Raw genomic sequence first — 16,142 nt, 5'->3', positions numbered from 1 at the left:
ATTATCACAAAAACAGTTAAAATATATATCTGAAAACTAAAAATAGATGAAAACTTAGAGAGCGATCTCACACGCAGTCACGCGCTTATGACGTCACACCAAAGATCGTCGTTTGTGAGCTAGGTTCTGACGTCTCTTGATTCTGTGATGAAGCTCTCTTTGTTTACACAGCAGTTTTCAAACACGGCTATTAAACCATGATGGGTCTTTCCTGTCCCTTATGACCTTGCTTGTAACGTACTTGTCTAAGGCATATTGAACATTGTTTTTCAATTTTTCCCATTTAAGTATAATTATGGCTCCGATGAATGATATTTCGCATCAACAGCCTACTAATGGGACCACTCCAGTAGTATAAACAGATTCGATACGGAAGTCAACCCAAACTACACTCTGAGACAGAAAAAAACTATGCATAATGAAGTAATTGTCCGAATGGAACGGAAGCCGGTTGATGTGATGTTCGCGCACAGACAAACAAATTATTACAGTTTCAGAAAAATTGGATGAATTATCCAACAGAAAGAACTTCACAAGTTGAAAAATTCATTAACGTGTTGATCCACCTCTGGCCCTTATGCGAGGGGTTATCCGCTTATCATTTGTTGACAAAGTTTTTGTATGTCCTCTTGAGGGATATCGTGCCAAATTCTGCCCAAGTGGCGCGTTAGATTGTTGAAATCCCGAGATTGTTGCGGGGCCCCGCCCATAATTCTCCAAACGTTCTCAATATCGGAGAGACCTGGCCACGTTGCTGGCCAAGGTATGGTTTGGCAAGCACGAAGACAAGCAGTAGAAACTCTCGCCCTGTATGAGCGGGCATTATCTTGCGGAAATGTAAGGCCAGAATGGCTTGCCATGATGGGCGACAAACCGGAGTGCAGAATATCGTCGAGTTACTGCTATGTTACAATGATGCTATTTGAACAACCGAAGGGGTCCTGCTGTGAAAAAATGTGGCACCCAAGACCATCACTCCTGGTTGTCAGGCCTTTTTGCGGGTCAGCTTGGTATCTCACTGCTGTCTGGGGCGCCTTCCAAACACGTCTTCGCGGCTCATTTCGAAGCGGAACTCATCACTGAAGACAATTCTACTCCAGTCGGTGAGATTCCAGGCCCAAGACGTGTCTGGCGACGCCGCGAACAGCGGTGTGGATGCCAACGTGACCGTCGCTCGCTGTACGGCCCGAGCATCAGGAGTGACGATCTGGGGTGCCATTTCTTTTCATAGCAGGACACCTTTGTTTATCCTCCGCGTCGCCCTTACAGTACGGCGATACGTCAACGTTATTCTACGTCCTATTTTGTTATTATTCATGGTAATCCGTCCTGGGCTTATGTCTCAGCAACATAATGCCCGCCCGATCACGGCAGGACTTCCTACTGTTTGTCTTCGTGGTTGCTAAATCCTACCTCGGCCAACAAGGTCGGCGAGATCTCCGCGTCCAAAGCAAGGCTTCACCCACGAAATTCAGGACTCCTCCTTAGCATTTTTCAGTTATCTTCTGTAATATACTGTAGCAGTTAATTCAATGCTTGAGGTCCATGTTCCATCGAGCTATGTAACTCAGCACTGACATATGCGAAAGTTACTTTCGTCCTCAAGTTTTGCACATCAGTGTGTATTATATTTAATGCTTGGAAATATCTTCCAATTATTTTCATTTAGCCGGCCGTTGTGGCCGAGCGGTTCTAGGCGCTTCAGTCTGGAACCGCGAGACCGCTACGGTCGCAGGTTCGAATCCTGCCGCGGGCATGGATGCATGTGATCTCCTTAGGTCAGTTAGGTTTAAGACTTCTAAGTTCTAGGGGACTGATGACCTCAGATGTTAAGTCCCATAGTGCTCAGAGCCATTTGAACCATTTTCATTTAGTGAGCTTTTACATTCTCCTGTTTTCATTTATTTTCTGGATATAAAACGAAACCGTTTAAATTCGTTACATTTCTTTTCAGTAATGATACACACCAAGTTTCTTCGTATCTGCACACTTACCTTATTCTTAAATACTGTATACGACTAATACTTAAGAGCATCTTTTAGTCAGCATCCATTCATTAAAAATGACATATGTTCGTGACCGTCCATCAACGATAATTATAGATAATTAGCGCCTCAAGAGAAATATAACGCTGACAGGATATGTCATTGCAATTCGTTTCTGACGCCAGAAAAATTTTCGTTTGAGCACTTTAATATATTTCCTAATGTTTTCAGCATTTGTTGTACTGTATTCTGACTTAATTTGGAAGTTTCGAATGATATTAATTTCGAACCCTACGTAGCTAATAACTCCATTGCTACAAGACCACCACTCTGTTTACATTTACAGCAGTAATAAGATATTATAACGCCCTAATTGCTAACATCTGAGTCATTACACTCTACAGAGGTATAATTCCGTATTTCGTCTGCCTGGACTCTGTATGTCTCTTCATCGCATAACGTAACAACGTTAAATAAACATTCGTGAATATGAAACAGTGTTAGCCTGGTAACATTTCAATCAATGGTGAACATTACGCTGTTCTTTCGTGAAACAGGTTACAGCTTCTATTCAGAGAGGATTTTCAGACAATGAGATAAATACAAGGCTATCAAATAGCCCACAAGAGCTTGCACGATGCCTTATGCCTTCAACGTAGACCAACCGCCACGAAGAAAACACGACCTCCCGTACTATTCAGAGCGAACTGCACCGATTAAGGCATTCAGGCACGCTTTCATGACCCACTAAAGCTCTCACCATCACTGATATTCTCATTATTGCCGAATACAACCAAAGGTTCTCCCACGAATTATGATCCAATAGCGCCATGAAGTCAACGGATTTGTTAGGGGGAGTCGAGCTGTACTGAATGCGATGGCATTGTAATATAATTTTCCCTTGTTACAATGGATAAATAATACAGGATGGTTCATAAATAGTAGAATAGAGGCTTGACTGCCGTAATGTCTAGCAGAATTGCTTTTTCTGACAAATTTTGCTTGTTACAAGCATTTCCATGGAAAAAGAATATAAGCTTCACCTGCATTGCATAAAGTAGTGACATGTTCAAAAGTATCCGAACGACATTGATTTTGTATCATTTTGAAAAGTATCCGAATGACCTAACTTTTATGTCATGTTCAAAAGAAGCCGAATCATCTGAATTTTGCATCATGTTCATAAGCATATGAAACAAGAAATTGTTGTGACATGTTCAACAACACCCGATAAATTTGAATTTTGCGTAAATTGACACGGTGCTCAAAAGTATCAAAGGGAAGAAGCTTTGAAGGCCTCTGATTAACGCTCGTCATTCGATACTCAAAGAGCGAAATCAGATCGCGTAGAAAGTAGACACACTTCGACTGCCAAACTTTTAACGGTAAATTGCCGAAGTACCGGTAACAAAGTCCCTGAACTTCCTGTTCTCCAAGAAAGTTCTCCCGAGCAAATTATTCCCGGAACCGAGAGCTGTCTGAAAGCCGAAATAGAAAGTTCTTAATTAGTTAGCAAGGTGTGGAAGGTATTTCAAAAAGACGGAGTAGACGATACAGAAGGGGGAATGTTCATTGCTGTCGACAAAAATATTGTGTCTGTCGAGGTTGAAATTGAGTCTTACTGTGAAGTCATCTGGACATTAGTAGTAGTCCTAGATGAACGCAAGTTAATTATTGGATGCTTTTTACCGGCCACCTGATTATGCCGTCACAGTTGCAGAATCGTACAAGTAGAGTCTACGCTCAGCAGTTCGGAAATACCCAGATCATGCAGTATTGCGAGTAGTTGGACGCGACTTTAATCTATCGAGTATAGACTGGGACGTTTACGGATTCGCTGCATGTGGTGCGGACAGATAGTCTTTTGAAGTATCTTTGATCATGTTTTCCGAAAAGTGCCTCGAACAACTAGTTCAGACAGCTCACACGCAACAGAAATATTTTAGACCTTGTAGCTACAAACAGGCCTGACATCGGTAGTGTCATTATTGAGATAGGGATTAGTGATCATGATGTCATCTTAAGGACGAAGCTTATTAAAGTTGATAAATGTGTAAAGAAGGCTAGGAGAGGATTGATGTTAGAAAAAACAAATAAGCTGTTGTTAGCATCCCAGTTAGATAATGAATGGACGTTTATTTCCAATACGTCACACGTAGAGGATTTATGGGCAAAGTTTAAACTCTCTTTAAACATGTGCGAAGTAAGTTAATTGAGAAAGTAAAGGTCCATTTTATAATAAATTCGGAAAATACCGAGCAAACAGACTGTTGCACTGTCGGTTCGAAGAACGCGAAAATGTCGACAGCCGAAGGCTAGAAGAAATTCGTGCGTCCGTAAGAAGATCAATGCGCGAAGCATACAACTTCCACCATCATACCCTATCGAAAGATCTTGTCGAGAATGCGATAAAATTCTGGTCATACGTAGAATCACTAAGCGGGTCGAAGGCTTCTACCCAGTCACTTGTGCCGGCCGGAGTGGCCGTGCGTTTCTAGGCGCTACATTCTGGAACCGCGCTGCCGCTACGGTCGCCGGTTCGAATCCTGCCTCGGGCATGGATGTGTGTGATGTCCTTAGGTTAGTTAGGTTTAAGTAGTTCTAAGTTCTAGGGGACTGATGACCTCAGAAGTTAAGTCCCATAGTGATTAGAGCCATTTGAACCATTTTGAACCAGTCACTTGCCGGACAGGCTGTTGTGGCAACAGCAGACAGCAAAAGGAAAGTTGAAATTTCAAATATCGCGTTTAAAAAAATCATTCACCCAGGAGGACCGTACATACAGACCGTCGTTTGACTATCACACAGACTCCCGCATGGAAGACATAGAAATAGGCATTCCTAGCAAAGAGAAGCAACCGAAAGAGTTGAGAAACATTGACCCACCAGGTGCAGATAGAATCTCAATTCGATTTAAAAAGGAGTACTGGATTGTATTGTATTGAACTGGGGACCCAGAAACGACGGAGAGGTTTCGCCCCGCCGTAGCCCTCAGTGGTACACAATCCCACAATAGACTACAGCATTCCACTCACCCCACCGCCACCCCACACTGAACATAGGGTTATTGACCCCAGTGGACCCTCCGGGAACGTCTCACACTGGACGAGTGTAACCCCAATGTTTGCGTGGTACAGTAATTAAGGTGTACGCGTATGTGGAGACAGTGTTTGCGCAGCAATCTCCGACATAGTGTAACTGAGGCGGAATAAGGGGAACCAGCCCGCATTCGCCGAGGCAGATGGAAAACCGCCTTAAAAACCATCCACAGGCTGGCCGGCGCACCGGACTTCGACACTGATCCACCGGGCGAATTCGTGCCGGGGGACCGGCACGCCTTCCCGCGCAGGAAGCAGTGCGTTAGACCGCACGGCTAGCCGGGTGGGCTAACAAGGAGTGCGGCATTTGCTCGTTACTTAACTTTCATTTATCGCGAATCTCGTGCCCGGCGCGAAGTCCCAAGCGACTAGAAGATAGTGCAAGCGACTCTTGCATATAAAAAAGAAAAAGAACGAACCTGTATAGTTACAAAACCAGTATCCTTGACATTGGTTTGCTGCAGAATTCTTGAACACATTCGGAATTGGGATATAATAAATTTTCCTTAAGACGGAAAAGCTTCTGTCCACGAATCAGCACGGTTTTACAAAGCATCGCTTGTGCGAAACCCCGCTTGCCTTTCGTACACGATATCCTACAAATCATAGATGGAGGGCAATAGGGAGAGTCCATATTCCTAGATTTCTGGAAAGCATTTAACACGATGCCCCACAGAAGAATTCTGACAACTGTCCGAGCATACGTGTTAGATACCCTGATATGTGAGTAGCTTGAAGACTTTCTAAGTAACAGAAACCAGTACGTCGTCCTTGACAGCGAGTATCCATCACAGACAAGGGTATTGTCAGGAGTGCCACGTGGAAGTGTGATAGCATCGCTATTTCTCTCTATACACCTAAATGATGTGGCAGACAGGGTGAACAGCAATTTACGACTGTCTGTTGATTACGCTATGGAGTACTGGATGGCGTCGTCGTTGAGTGACTGTAGGGGCATACACGATGATGTAGGTAGAGTTTCTAGTTAGTGTGATGAATGGTAGTGTTGTGTGCATACTGTAAGACCTTCAGTACACACATCATCAGATTATTTGACTTGTCGCCCTAACGGAGTAGGCAAGTCTCAGCAATACGTCTCGTGGTCTTATCGTGGCGTGTTTATCTTCTGCCGTTAGGTCAGACGATAGAAATGCCACTTGCATGCTTAGAGTAGCAGATTGACGGTGACCAACTTTAAACAGAACTTGATTAATTTTCACACACATTTATTAAAATAATAAGAAGCATAAAAATTACTAAACTTAGTTCTGGATGCTATTTACAATTGACAATCTGAAGTTCCTTTGGTATTGGTAGGTTAATCTTATTCTCACATACATCTCTGATACTTGACAAAAGTGTCTATACATTTATCTTCATGGCTATGTACATGAATATGGTAATCTTACTAGGCGCAGACTGAAACTTGACTATCGCCTGGTACAGACAAATGTAGAACTCGTACAGACTGTTGCAGACAAATGCAGACTGACTCATCGGAGGTCTGTACACTCGTTATAGTACCTCGCGCGCCATGTATCACTGCGCGAGTGTGGCCCGTGAGGAGAAAAGGTTCTACGTTAGCAGCAGTCTCATTGGCTGCATTACATATTAATACGCGGATTGGCGGAAGCAGAATTTGGTCTGTCTCTATCGCAACGCCATCTCGTAGAAAGGAGACGGACGAGCGCTGCGCCTGCGCTGTTGTGCTTAGCGGGGCGCGCTCTAGTGAGAAAGTTGTGTACGCGCTGACTACGCGGAACTATGTACACAACAGGCGGCTTGCTCTAACAAGGGGAGGCCGCCAATTGTGAAATTCAGATTCGATTCATACTGCGCATAATAAAAGCTCATGGCCAGAGGTGTAATGTGGCAAAGCACCAAGATGCACTTCTCAGCCGTTGTCGAGAAAATCGACAGTTAAAAGAAATCGTTGCGGGGAAATACTCTCTACGATTGATAATTTTCTACAGTGTCGTGGCGCAGCGGTAAGTGATTGGTTTCATAATCGGAAGGTCACTGGGTCGAATCTCGCGCCATGCAACTTTTTTTTATTATTTGTTTTTTGTAATTCAAATGTATATACACACACACACACACATATATATATATATATATATATATATATATATATATATATATATATATATAAAAAATTCCCGCAATCAGTTGCAACAATTATGCATGTAACAAGTTGTTGAAAGTCGTTTGTCGTGGAAAAATAATACTTGAAATAAAACACAATATCACAAATAATATTCAAGTGGATACAATTTATTGAAAAGTTCGGTATACACTCGCACATAATTAACAATTAGTGACCAGAAGTAGCTGGAGTATCGCACGAACCAGAGTGATAGTTATCATAGAAACATAGAAAGCAGAAAACAGCACGACATCGATCACATCTGATAAACGATGCGTTTTGACAAGAACAATTGTTTTTTAAATTGTCTGTTGGGGAACACACCTGATTGACATTCTGAAAAATTGTTCCATCGTTCGTCAGGTTTGATGCATATTACGCGTATCGTATCATATCGGCAAAAATCGGAGAAGACAATTGGTGGTGGACGATGGATTGGATTTTTATACAATCGTCTCTGGAGTTAATGTCACGGTTTCGCTCGATAAAAAAAGCACAATTTTGAAGGCGCTTGATCAAATTTTTTACCTGCCGGTAAAAATACACGTCACACGGTTGGACGAGAGGAGTGCACTTTGGAGGAATGACTTTTATAGTGCACGTTGGTAACTTCTTATCGTCCTGGATCATCTCATCGTATAACGCCTGGTTCATTTGCCCACTCCAAGAATCGTTAGAAGGAGAAATTCTTTCTTTTGTACGTATGGTTGCAAAGCATTACGCAAGAAGTCCATGAACAAACCCGTTGTTAGTTTACCGGATTTGGAGGATGTAATAACAACGTTGGTATACTTCTTGGCGTACTCGTCGACTGTCTTCTGTACTCTGGGTCCAAACGTACCTGTGGACTCTTGGAGGCATACGAAAACAAGAGGCAAGACTCGTCCAGATATCGTGACTGAATATTGTGCCGTATACGAATGCGTCACCTTGTTCATGTCGTGTCGGGTTGACCCTTTTTCGGCGAGAGTTCTGTTGAACGTGGTCTGGTACTGGCACCCTGACAAACAAAATATAAAAATATCGTTTATATAAGAAATATACGAAATCTGTGTTGTCTATCATATATCAGATTATCATATTATATCATCGTTTCATATGACATTTGTGAACAGCTCTTTACGTACCTGTTTGATCAGTATTGATTATGCAATCTTTGTCGAAGTTAGTTGTCAACGTTCGCGTCTGGATACCAAATGTGTCCGCTGCGGCCAAAATTTCGTCTTGGGTAGCCGTTTCTTTCCGGGAAACAAATTTTGTGATTTTCCGTTGCCGAATCCCATGCATCTTTTTAAATTCGGTCACCCATGTTTTTGAAGCTTTGAAGTTGAAATCTGGGAACTGACTTGCAGCGCCCAAGGCCCACTGCTGCAGGTTTCTGGTAGTAACGTGCTGGAAGTTTTGTCGAGTTTCTACGAAGCGATCATGCACCCATGAATCGATGGTACAATATTTATCAAATTTGCTACTGCCACGTTTGATTTGCTCTTCCCACCTGGATAAATAGCCCATATTTGTCAAACGAGAGCACCCCTTTTTTTGTAGAGTTTTGAGAGTCCAGCCTGGATGTTTTTTGGCCAGATTGACAGCTCTAATTTTGTAATCCAGAGAAATATAGTTCTACTCTTTTTTTTCTTCTCGTCCGGCTCGTATTCGTCTGATGATTCGTTGGCAATGGGACTCTTTTCAACGTCTTCGTAGGCATTATTATCGTCGATTTCATTAATGTCTATCAGTTCCTCATCATGAACGAGGGTTTTTTCGGCGAGCATTTGCAGCGTATTCTGGAACATTTCTTCCCCAATTACCATGGCTTCTTCGTTGATTGATGATGACGGTTCTGCTGCGATGCGGTTACTGTTACGAAGGAGGCTTTCAAAATATACCAACGCATCTTTCAATTGTTGTTTCGCCACTTCACTGTGTATAGAATCTTCTTCGATCACATCACTTTCATGCGAAGGGCCCGGATCGCTCTCCAATTGTACCGCCTCCATTTTTCCGTTTGTTTAACAAGGTGTACCAAAGCTCTCATGTACGCACTGATTTTCGACGATGTTATAAGTTGCGCTAGGGACCGCATCTACCTTCTTTCGAAGTTAGCGGGCAACTACGCTGTTATGCGGCGGCTCGTTTCGGCCCATTCAACATCTGTCCTTCAAGTGTAAAGAGCGAGTAACGGAGTTTATATTTCATACCTGCCACAGCAAATTTGTGTTCGTGGGGTCTCTATTCTAATTCGAACGTTTGACTTACACTAAACGTATTCGTTTCGGAATATCGTTTCTACGTCTTCCGTTAACTATACGTGGTAAACATTATGAAGACAATTAATAACATTTGTGAAATACAACTTTGTTTGCGAAAAACATAATGATGTTCGGAGTCGCCAGTTTTTCCACGACAAACGACTTTCAACAACTTATTATATGCATAATTGTTGCAACTGATTGCCGGGAATATATATACACTCCTGGAAATGGAAAAAAGAACACATTGACACCGGTGTGTCAGACCCACCATACTTGCTCCGGACACTGCGAGAGGGCTGTACAAGCAATGATCACACGCACGGCACAGCGGACACACCAGGAACCGCGGTGTTGGCCGTCGAATGGCGCTAGCTGCGCAGCATTTGTGCACCGCCGCCGTCAGTGTCAGCCAGTTTGCCGTGGCATACGGAGCTCCATCGCAGTCTTTAACACTGGTAGCATGCCGCGACAGCGTGGACGTGAACCGTATGTGCAGTTGACGGACTTTGAGCGAGGGCGTATAGTGGGCATGCGGGAGGCCGGGTGGACGTACCGCCGAATTGCTCAACACGTGGGGCGTGAGGTCTCCACAGTACATCGATGTTGTCGCCAGTGGTCGGCGGAAGGTGCACGTGCCCGTCGACCTGGGACCGGACCGCAGCGACGCACGGATGCACGCCAAGACCGTAGGATCCTACGCAGTGCCGTAGGGGACCGCACCGCCACTTCCCAGCAAATTAGGGACACTGTTGCTCCTGGGGTATCGGCGAGGACCATTGGCAACCGTCTCCATGAAGCTGGGCTACGGTCCCGCACACCGTTAGGCCGTCTTCCGCTCACGCCCCAACATCGTGCAGCCCGCCTCCAGTGGTGTCGCGACAGGCGTGAATGGAGGGACGAATGGAGACGTGTCGTCTTCAGCGATGAGAGTCGCTTCTGCCTTGGTGCCAATGATGGTCGTATGCGTGTTTGGCGCCGTGCAGGTGAGCGCCACAATCAGGACTGCATACGACCGAGGCACACAGGGCCAACACCCGGCATCATGGTGTGGGGAGCGATCTCCTACACTGGCCGTACACCACTGGTGATCGTCGAGGGGACACTGAATAGTGCACGGTACATCCAAACCGTCATCGAACCCATCGTTCTACCATTCCTAGACCGGCAAGGGAACTTGCTGTTCCAACAGGATAATGCACGTCCGCATGTATCCCGTGCCACCCAACGTGCTCTAGAAGGTGTAAGTCAACTACCCTGGCCAGCAAGATCTCCGGATCTGTCCCCCATTGAGCATGTTTGGGACTGGATGAAGCGTCGTCTCACGCGGTTTGCACGTCCAGCACGAACGTTGGTCCAACTGAGGCGCCAGGTGGAAATGGCATTGGCGTGGCAAGCCGTTCCACAGGACTACATCCAGCATCTCTACGATCGTCTCCTTGGGAGAATAGCAGCCTGCATTGCTGCGAAAGGTGGATATACACTGTACTAGTGCCGACATTGTGCATGCTCTGTTGCCTGTGTCTATGTGCCTGTGGTTCTGTCAGTGTGATCATGTGATGTATCTGACCCCTGGAATGTGTCAATAAAGTTTCCCCTTCCTGGGACAATGAATTCACGGTGTTCTTATTTCAATTTCCAGGACTGTATAAATATATTTGTGTGTGTGTGTGTTTGTGTGTGTGTGTGTGTGTGTGTGTGTGTGTGTATATACATTTGAATTACAAAAAAACAAATAATAAAAAAAAGTTGCAGGGCGCGAGAAACGAACCGACGACCTTCGGATTACGAACCCGAGCGCTTACCGCTGCGCCACGACGCTGTAGAAAAATATTAATCGTAGAGAGTATTTCACCGCAACGGTTTCTTTTAACCGTCGATTTTCTCGACAACGGCTGAGAAGTGCATCTTGGTGCTTTGCCACATTACACCTCTGGCCATGAGCTTTTATTATGCGCAGTATGAATCGAATCTAAATTTCACAATTGGCGGCCTCCCCTTGTAAGTGTAGAAAACTGTATGCTAATGCGGATGAGTAGGAATCACAATTCTGTAACGTTCGAATACAGCATTAGTAATGTGCTGTTTAACACAGTCACATCGATTAAATATCTAGGCATAACTTTTCCAAGTTATATGAAATGTAATGAGCACGTCAGGTTGGTAATCGAGAAGCCGAATGTTAGACTTCGTTTTCTTGGGAGAATTTTGGGAAAATGTAGCTATCTATAAAGGAGGCGGTGCACTGAACGCTAGTGCAACCCGTTCTTGAGTTCTGCTCGAGTGTTTGGGATTCCCACCAGGTCGGATTAAAGTAAGTCATCGAAGCAACTCAGAAGCGTGCTGCTAGATTTGTTACCGGTAGAGTCTATCAGCACGCAAGCATTACGGAGAGGAACCCCACTGCAAATCTATTCTACTGCCACCAATGTACATTTTGCATAAAGACCATGAGGATAATATGAGAGAAATTAAGGCTGCTACGGAGGCTTTAGAGACAGTCGTTCTACCCTCGCTCTATGTGCAAGTGGAACGGGAAAAGAAATGACTAGCAGTGCTACGTGGCATCCTCCGCCATGGCTTGAGGAACGTTATGTAGATGTAGATATAGACGCTGAAATTTCGTTAATTAGCACCTTGTTTAAAAGTATCCCGAAGAGTCGAATTTTTCGTGAATTAGCTTCATCCAACTGATTGAATTTTGCGTAAATTGGCATCACGTTCAAAGCCAGTCACTAGCATCCATACATGGTTGTAGGAAGCTAACTCTTGTAGGTGTAGGCAAGGAGAGCAGCAGGATTCTCTGTCGACAGCTTCGTCAGGTGTGGCCTCTGCAGAAACCTGACACTCACACTACATAATGTCTACATGTGTTTGTAATGCATCCAGGCCAGTCCTTACTCTGAACGCTGCCTTGTTTTACAGTCTCGGCTGTATTTCACAACCCCAGCAGATAAAGCTATTATTTTTATTACAAATATATGTAAACATATGTGTAAAATGGCTACCATATTGTCCAAAACTCGTCTTAGTTTGGTTAAAACCGCTATCAGTGTCAGCCAAACTCCGCAGAGACACCCATCCTTGTGTATTAACTTAATCTTGCAGTATAAAACATTCGTCATTTTTTACTGATATGGCTGTGGTGCACTTTGTATTTGGGTCTGCAACATAGAAGGAAAAGACAAACCAAATGTATGTCTATGATATTATACATTGGCAATATAGCACAGAAGAACGAAAATATTTTCAAAAATCATAATGTAAAACTTGGGATTTCTACATCAAACAAAGTACAATAAAAACTAATACATAACATAAACTGTAATCATGACCCATACTCAGACTCTCGAATATACAAGGTAACTTTCCAGGAATGCTCCATGTTCTACTTAGGACAAACAGGCCGAAATTTCAACACAAGGTGCACAGAGCACATTAAAGTCTACACATGCAACGGACACACATCATCATCAATAGCCACACACATACATAATACAGGACACTATTTGGAAAAACAGAGCAAAATATCAAAGTACTCCACTGACTAAATAAGGGGCATAAAATGGATTTATTAGAATCGTTGGAGATACAGTGTGACAACTATTGAACTATATGAAATAAAATCGTAGTAATTCATGAACGGTTTGCGTTACGACGTTCAAACAGCACGTATGGCCGCGGGACATGATGGGAATTAGTATGCGCTGTGAAGTTTGGTTTAGCGACGAAGTCCACTATCATTTGGATGGGTTGGTCAATAAGCTAAATTGACACATTTGGGGGACTGAGATCCGCATTTCGCGATCGAGAAGTCTCTTCACCCTCAGCGGGTGACTGTGTGGTGTGCAGTCTCTAGTGACGGAATAATGCGTGCGATATTCCTTCATGGCACGGTGACTACCGAACGGTGCGTGAAGTTTTGGAAGATGATTTCATCCCCATTATCCAAAGTGACCGTGATTTCGACAATATGTGGTTCATGCAAGACTGATCTGGAACCCATTGAAGCAGGAGAGCGTTTGATGTCCTGGAGGAGCACTCTTGGGAACCGTATTTTGGCTCTGGGGCACCCAGAGGCCACTGGCATTGGCCTCGAATGGTGGCCATGTTCTCCGAATCTGAACACATGCGACTCCTTTTTATCCTTTATTAAAGACAATGTGTACAGCAATAACCCCAAAACCACTGCTGAGCTGAAAAGAGCCATTCAGGAGGTCATCCACAGCATCGATGTTCCGATACTTCAGCGGGTCATGCATAGTTTCGCTATTCGTCTGCGCCACATCATCGCCATCGAAGGCAAGCATATCGAACATGTCAAAACCTAAATCCGACTATATGTAGTGACGTTTACACGCTGAATAAAGTGCATGCATGCCGTAGATTGAAACTAATTACGTTCTTCTTCATATAATTCAATAATTGTCACCCTGTATATTCACATTAGAGGAAATATGAAGAAAAAATGTGAAACAAAAAACTTGAAAGTGAATCAGTGAATTTCTTCAGAGGCTTCGATAATATTCTTAAATAAAAATAGTAACGTATAGAAGTTAGCACCATTGTAAAAAATATCAACAAATTATAATCGGCCAGCCGGAGTGGCCGTGCGGTTCTATGCGCTACAGTCTGGAACCGAGCGGCCGCTACGGTCGCAGGTTCGAATCCTGCCTCAGCCATGGATGTGTGTGATGTCCTTAGGTTAGTTAGGTTTAATTAGTTCTAAGTTCTAGGCGACTGATGACCTCAGAAGTTAAGTCGCATAGTGCTCAGAGCCACTTTTGAATTATAATCCATATTGTTAACATAAATACACTGAAGTGCCAAAGAAACTGGTGTAGGCATGCGTATTAAAATACAAAGATATAAACTGGCAGAAAACGGCGCTGCGGTCGGTAACGCATGTATAACACAACAAATGTCTAGTGCAGTTGTAGAACAATGGCAGGTTATCTAGATTTAAGTGAGTCTGAATGTGGTTTTATAGTCGGCGCACGAGCGATGGGACAAAGCGTCTCACAGGTAGCGATGAAGTCTGAACTTGATTTTATAGTCGGCGCACGAGCGATAGGACAAAGTATCTCACAGGTAGCAATGAAGTGCGGATTTTCCAGTACGAATCCGGTAAAACATCAAATCTCCAACATCGTTGCGGACTGAAAAAGATCCTGCAAGACCGGGACCAACGATGACTGAAGAGAATCGTTCAACGTGACAGAAGTGCAACCCTTCCGCAAATTGCTGGAGATATCATTGCTGGGCCATCAACAAGTGTCAGCTTGCGAATCATTCAACGAAACATCACCGATATGGGCTTTCGGATCAAAAGGCGCACTCGTCTACCCTTGATGACTGCATGACACAAAGCCTGGGCCCGTCAACACCGACATTGGACTGTTGATGACTGGGAACTTGTTGCCCGATCGGACGAGTCTCGTTTCGTTTTGTATCGAGCGGATGGCAGTGTACGGGTACGGAGACAACCTCATGAATCCGTGGACCCTGCATGTCAGCGGGGGACTGTTCAAGCTGGTGGGGGGTCTGTAATAGAGTGGGGCGAGTGCAGTTGGAGTGATGTGGGACACCTGATTCGTCTAGATACGACACTGACAGATGACACGTACGTAAGCATCCTGTCTGACCACCTGCATCCATTCATGTCGATTGTGCATTCCGACGGACTTACGCAATTCCAGCAGGACAATGCGACACCCCACACGTCCAGAATTGCTTTTGGGGGGGGGGTGTTCCTGTTATTTGTACAATCGTTCATGGTAGTACTGTAATTCCAGACTTCTGTAATTATTTATTGTTATTGCCTGTTTTACTGTTGCAACTTAGACCTAAAGATGATCTGCAGCACAGATTGAAACTAGTAGTCGGAAAAAATTGTGATGCAAACGGTGTGTGTCTGGTTATATTGATTCAATGTTTCCGTAGATTTTTTTCCATAAATATAACCATATTTGAAATATTTGTGACTGCTCGAAGTGAGAAGTCTTAATATAAACATCAAATAACATAACTAAGGCGACTACTTCCTGTTCGAGTCTCGATCTGGAACAAATTTTCAATTGTCACTACATGTTCAGTTATTATCATTACTTGCGCTGATTATTAGCTGTACGTTCGGAATGTGTTACAGGAGCAGACTCCGCCACCGCTACTCAAGAACGAAATCATTGTGGACCGACTGGCGTCGGTGAGCGTGCGAACACGGCTGGATACTCTCCGCAAAGAAGCCATGGATCTGGAGCAGCAGATGAAGCAGAACCAAGACGCCTTGGACACTCTGCTGCGCATTCAACAACGGTACGTTCTTTTCACTACTTTGTTTTCAGGCCATATTTGAACATCGTTCAAATGAGGTGTACAAGCAAACCGGCAGATACAAGTGATGGCCTGCTAGTAACAGTTTATCGTCGGTCACAGGAGCAACAAAGCGTACCGAGAAACTGGCAAAACGCGCTGGTCATTTTTATTTTCCAGACGCATCGTGAGGCAGATGCGTATTGCTATAAATCTTAAGTCAATGTATTGTAGAATTATGAATTACATTTTTAGCTCGCATATAATTACACATTTTGAGACAGGAAATCTTCTCTATGGGAGGATTCGATGAACAACGACCGTATGAAATTCATCTCGCATTGATCGTCCA

The 16,142-nt window shown here is 44.0% G+C and overlaps 1 protein-coding gene across 1 annotated transcript in view; it reads left to right on the top strand.

Annotated features, from left to right (window-relative positions):
- Window positions 1–16,142, top strand: part of LOC126470681 (uncharacterized) — a 990,891-nt gene that overhangs the window by 444,122 nt on the left and 530,627 nt on the right. The window contains exon 7 of the mRNA XM_050098681.1: window positions 15,627–15,793. Within this exon, the coding sequence (XP_049954638.1) occupies window positions 15,627–15,793 (167 nt within the window). The remainder of the gene's footprint in view (window positions 1–15,626; window positions 15,794–16,142) is intronic.

Source organism: Schistocerca serialis, chromosome 3 (genome assembly GCF_023864345.2).
Source record: "Schistocerca serialis cubense isolate TAMUIC-IGC-003099 chromosome 3, iqSchSeri2.2, whole genome shotgun sequence".
Lineage (NCBI taxonomy): Eukaryota > Metazoa > Arthropoda > Insecta > Orthoptera > Acrididae > Schistocerca > Schistocerca serialis.
The sequence above is the reverse complement of the archived record's forward strand: the minus strand, read 5'-3'. Positions and strand labels throughout refer to the sequence as shown.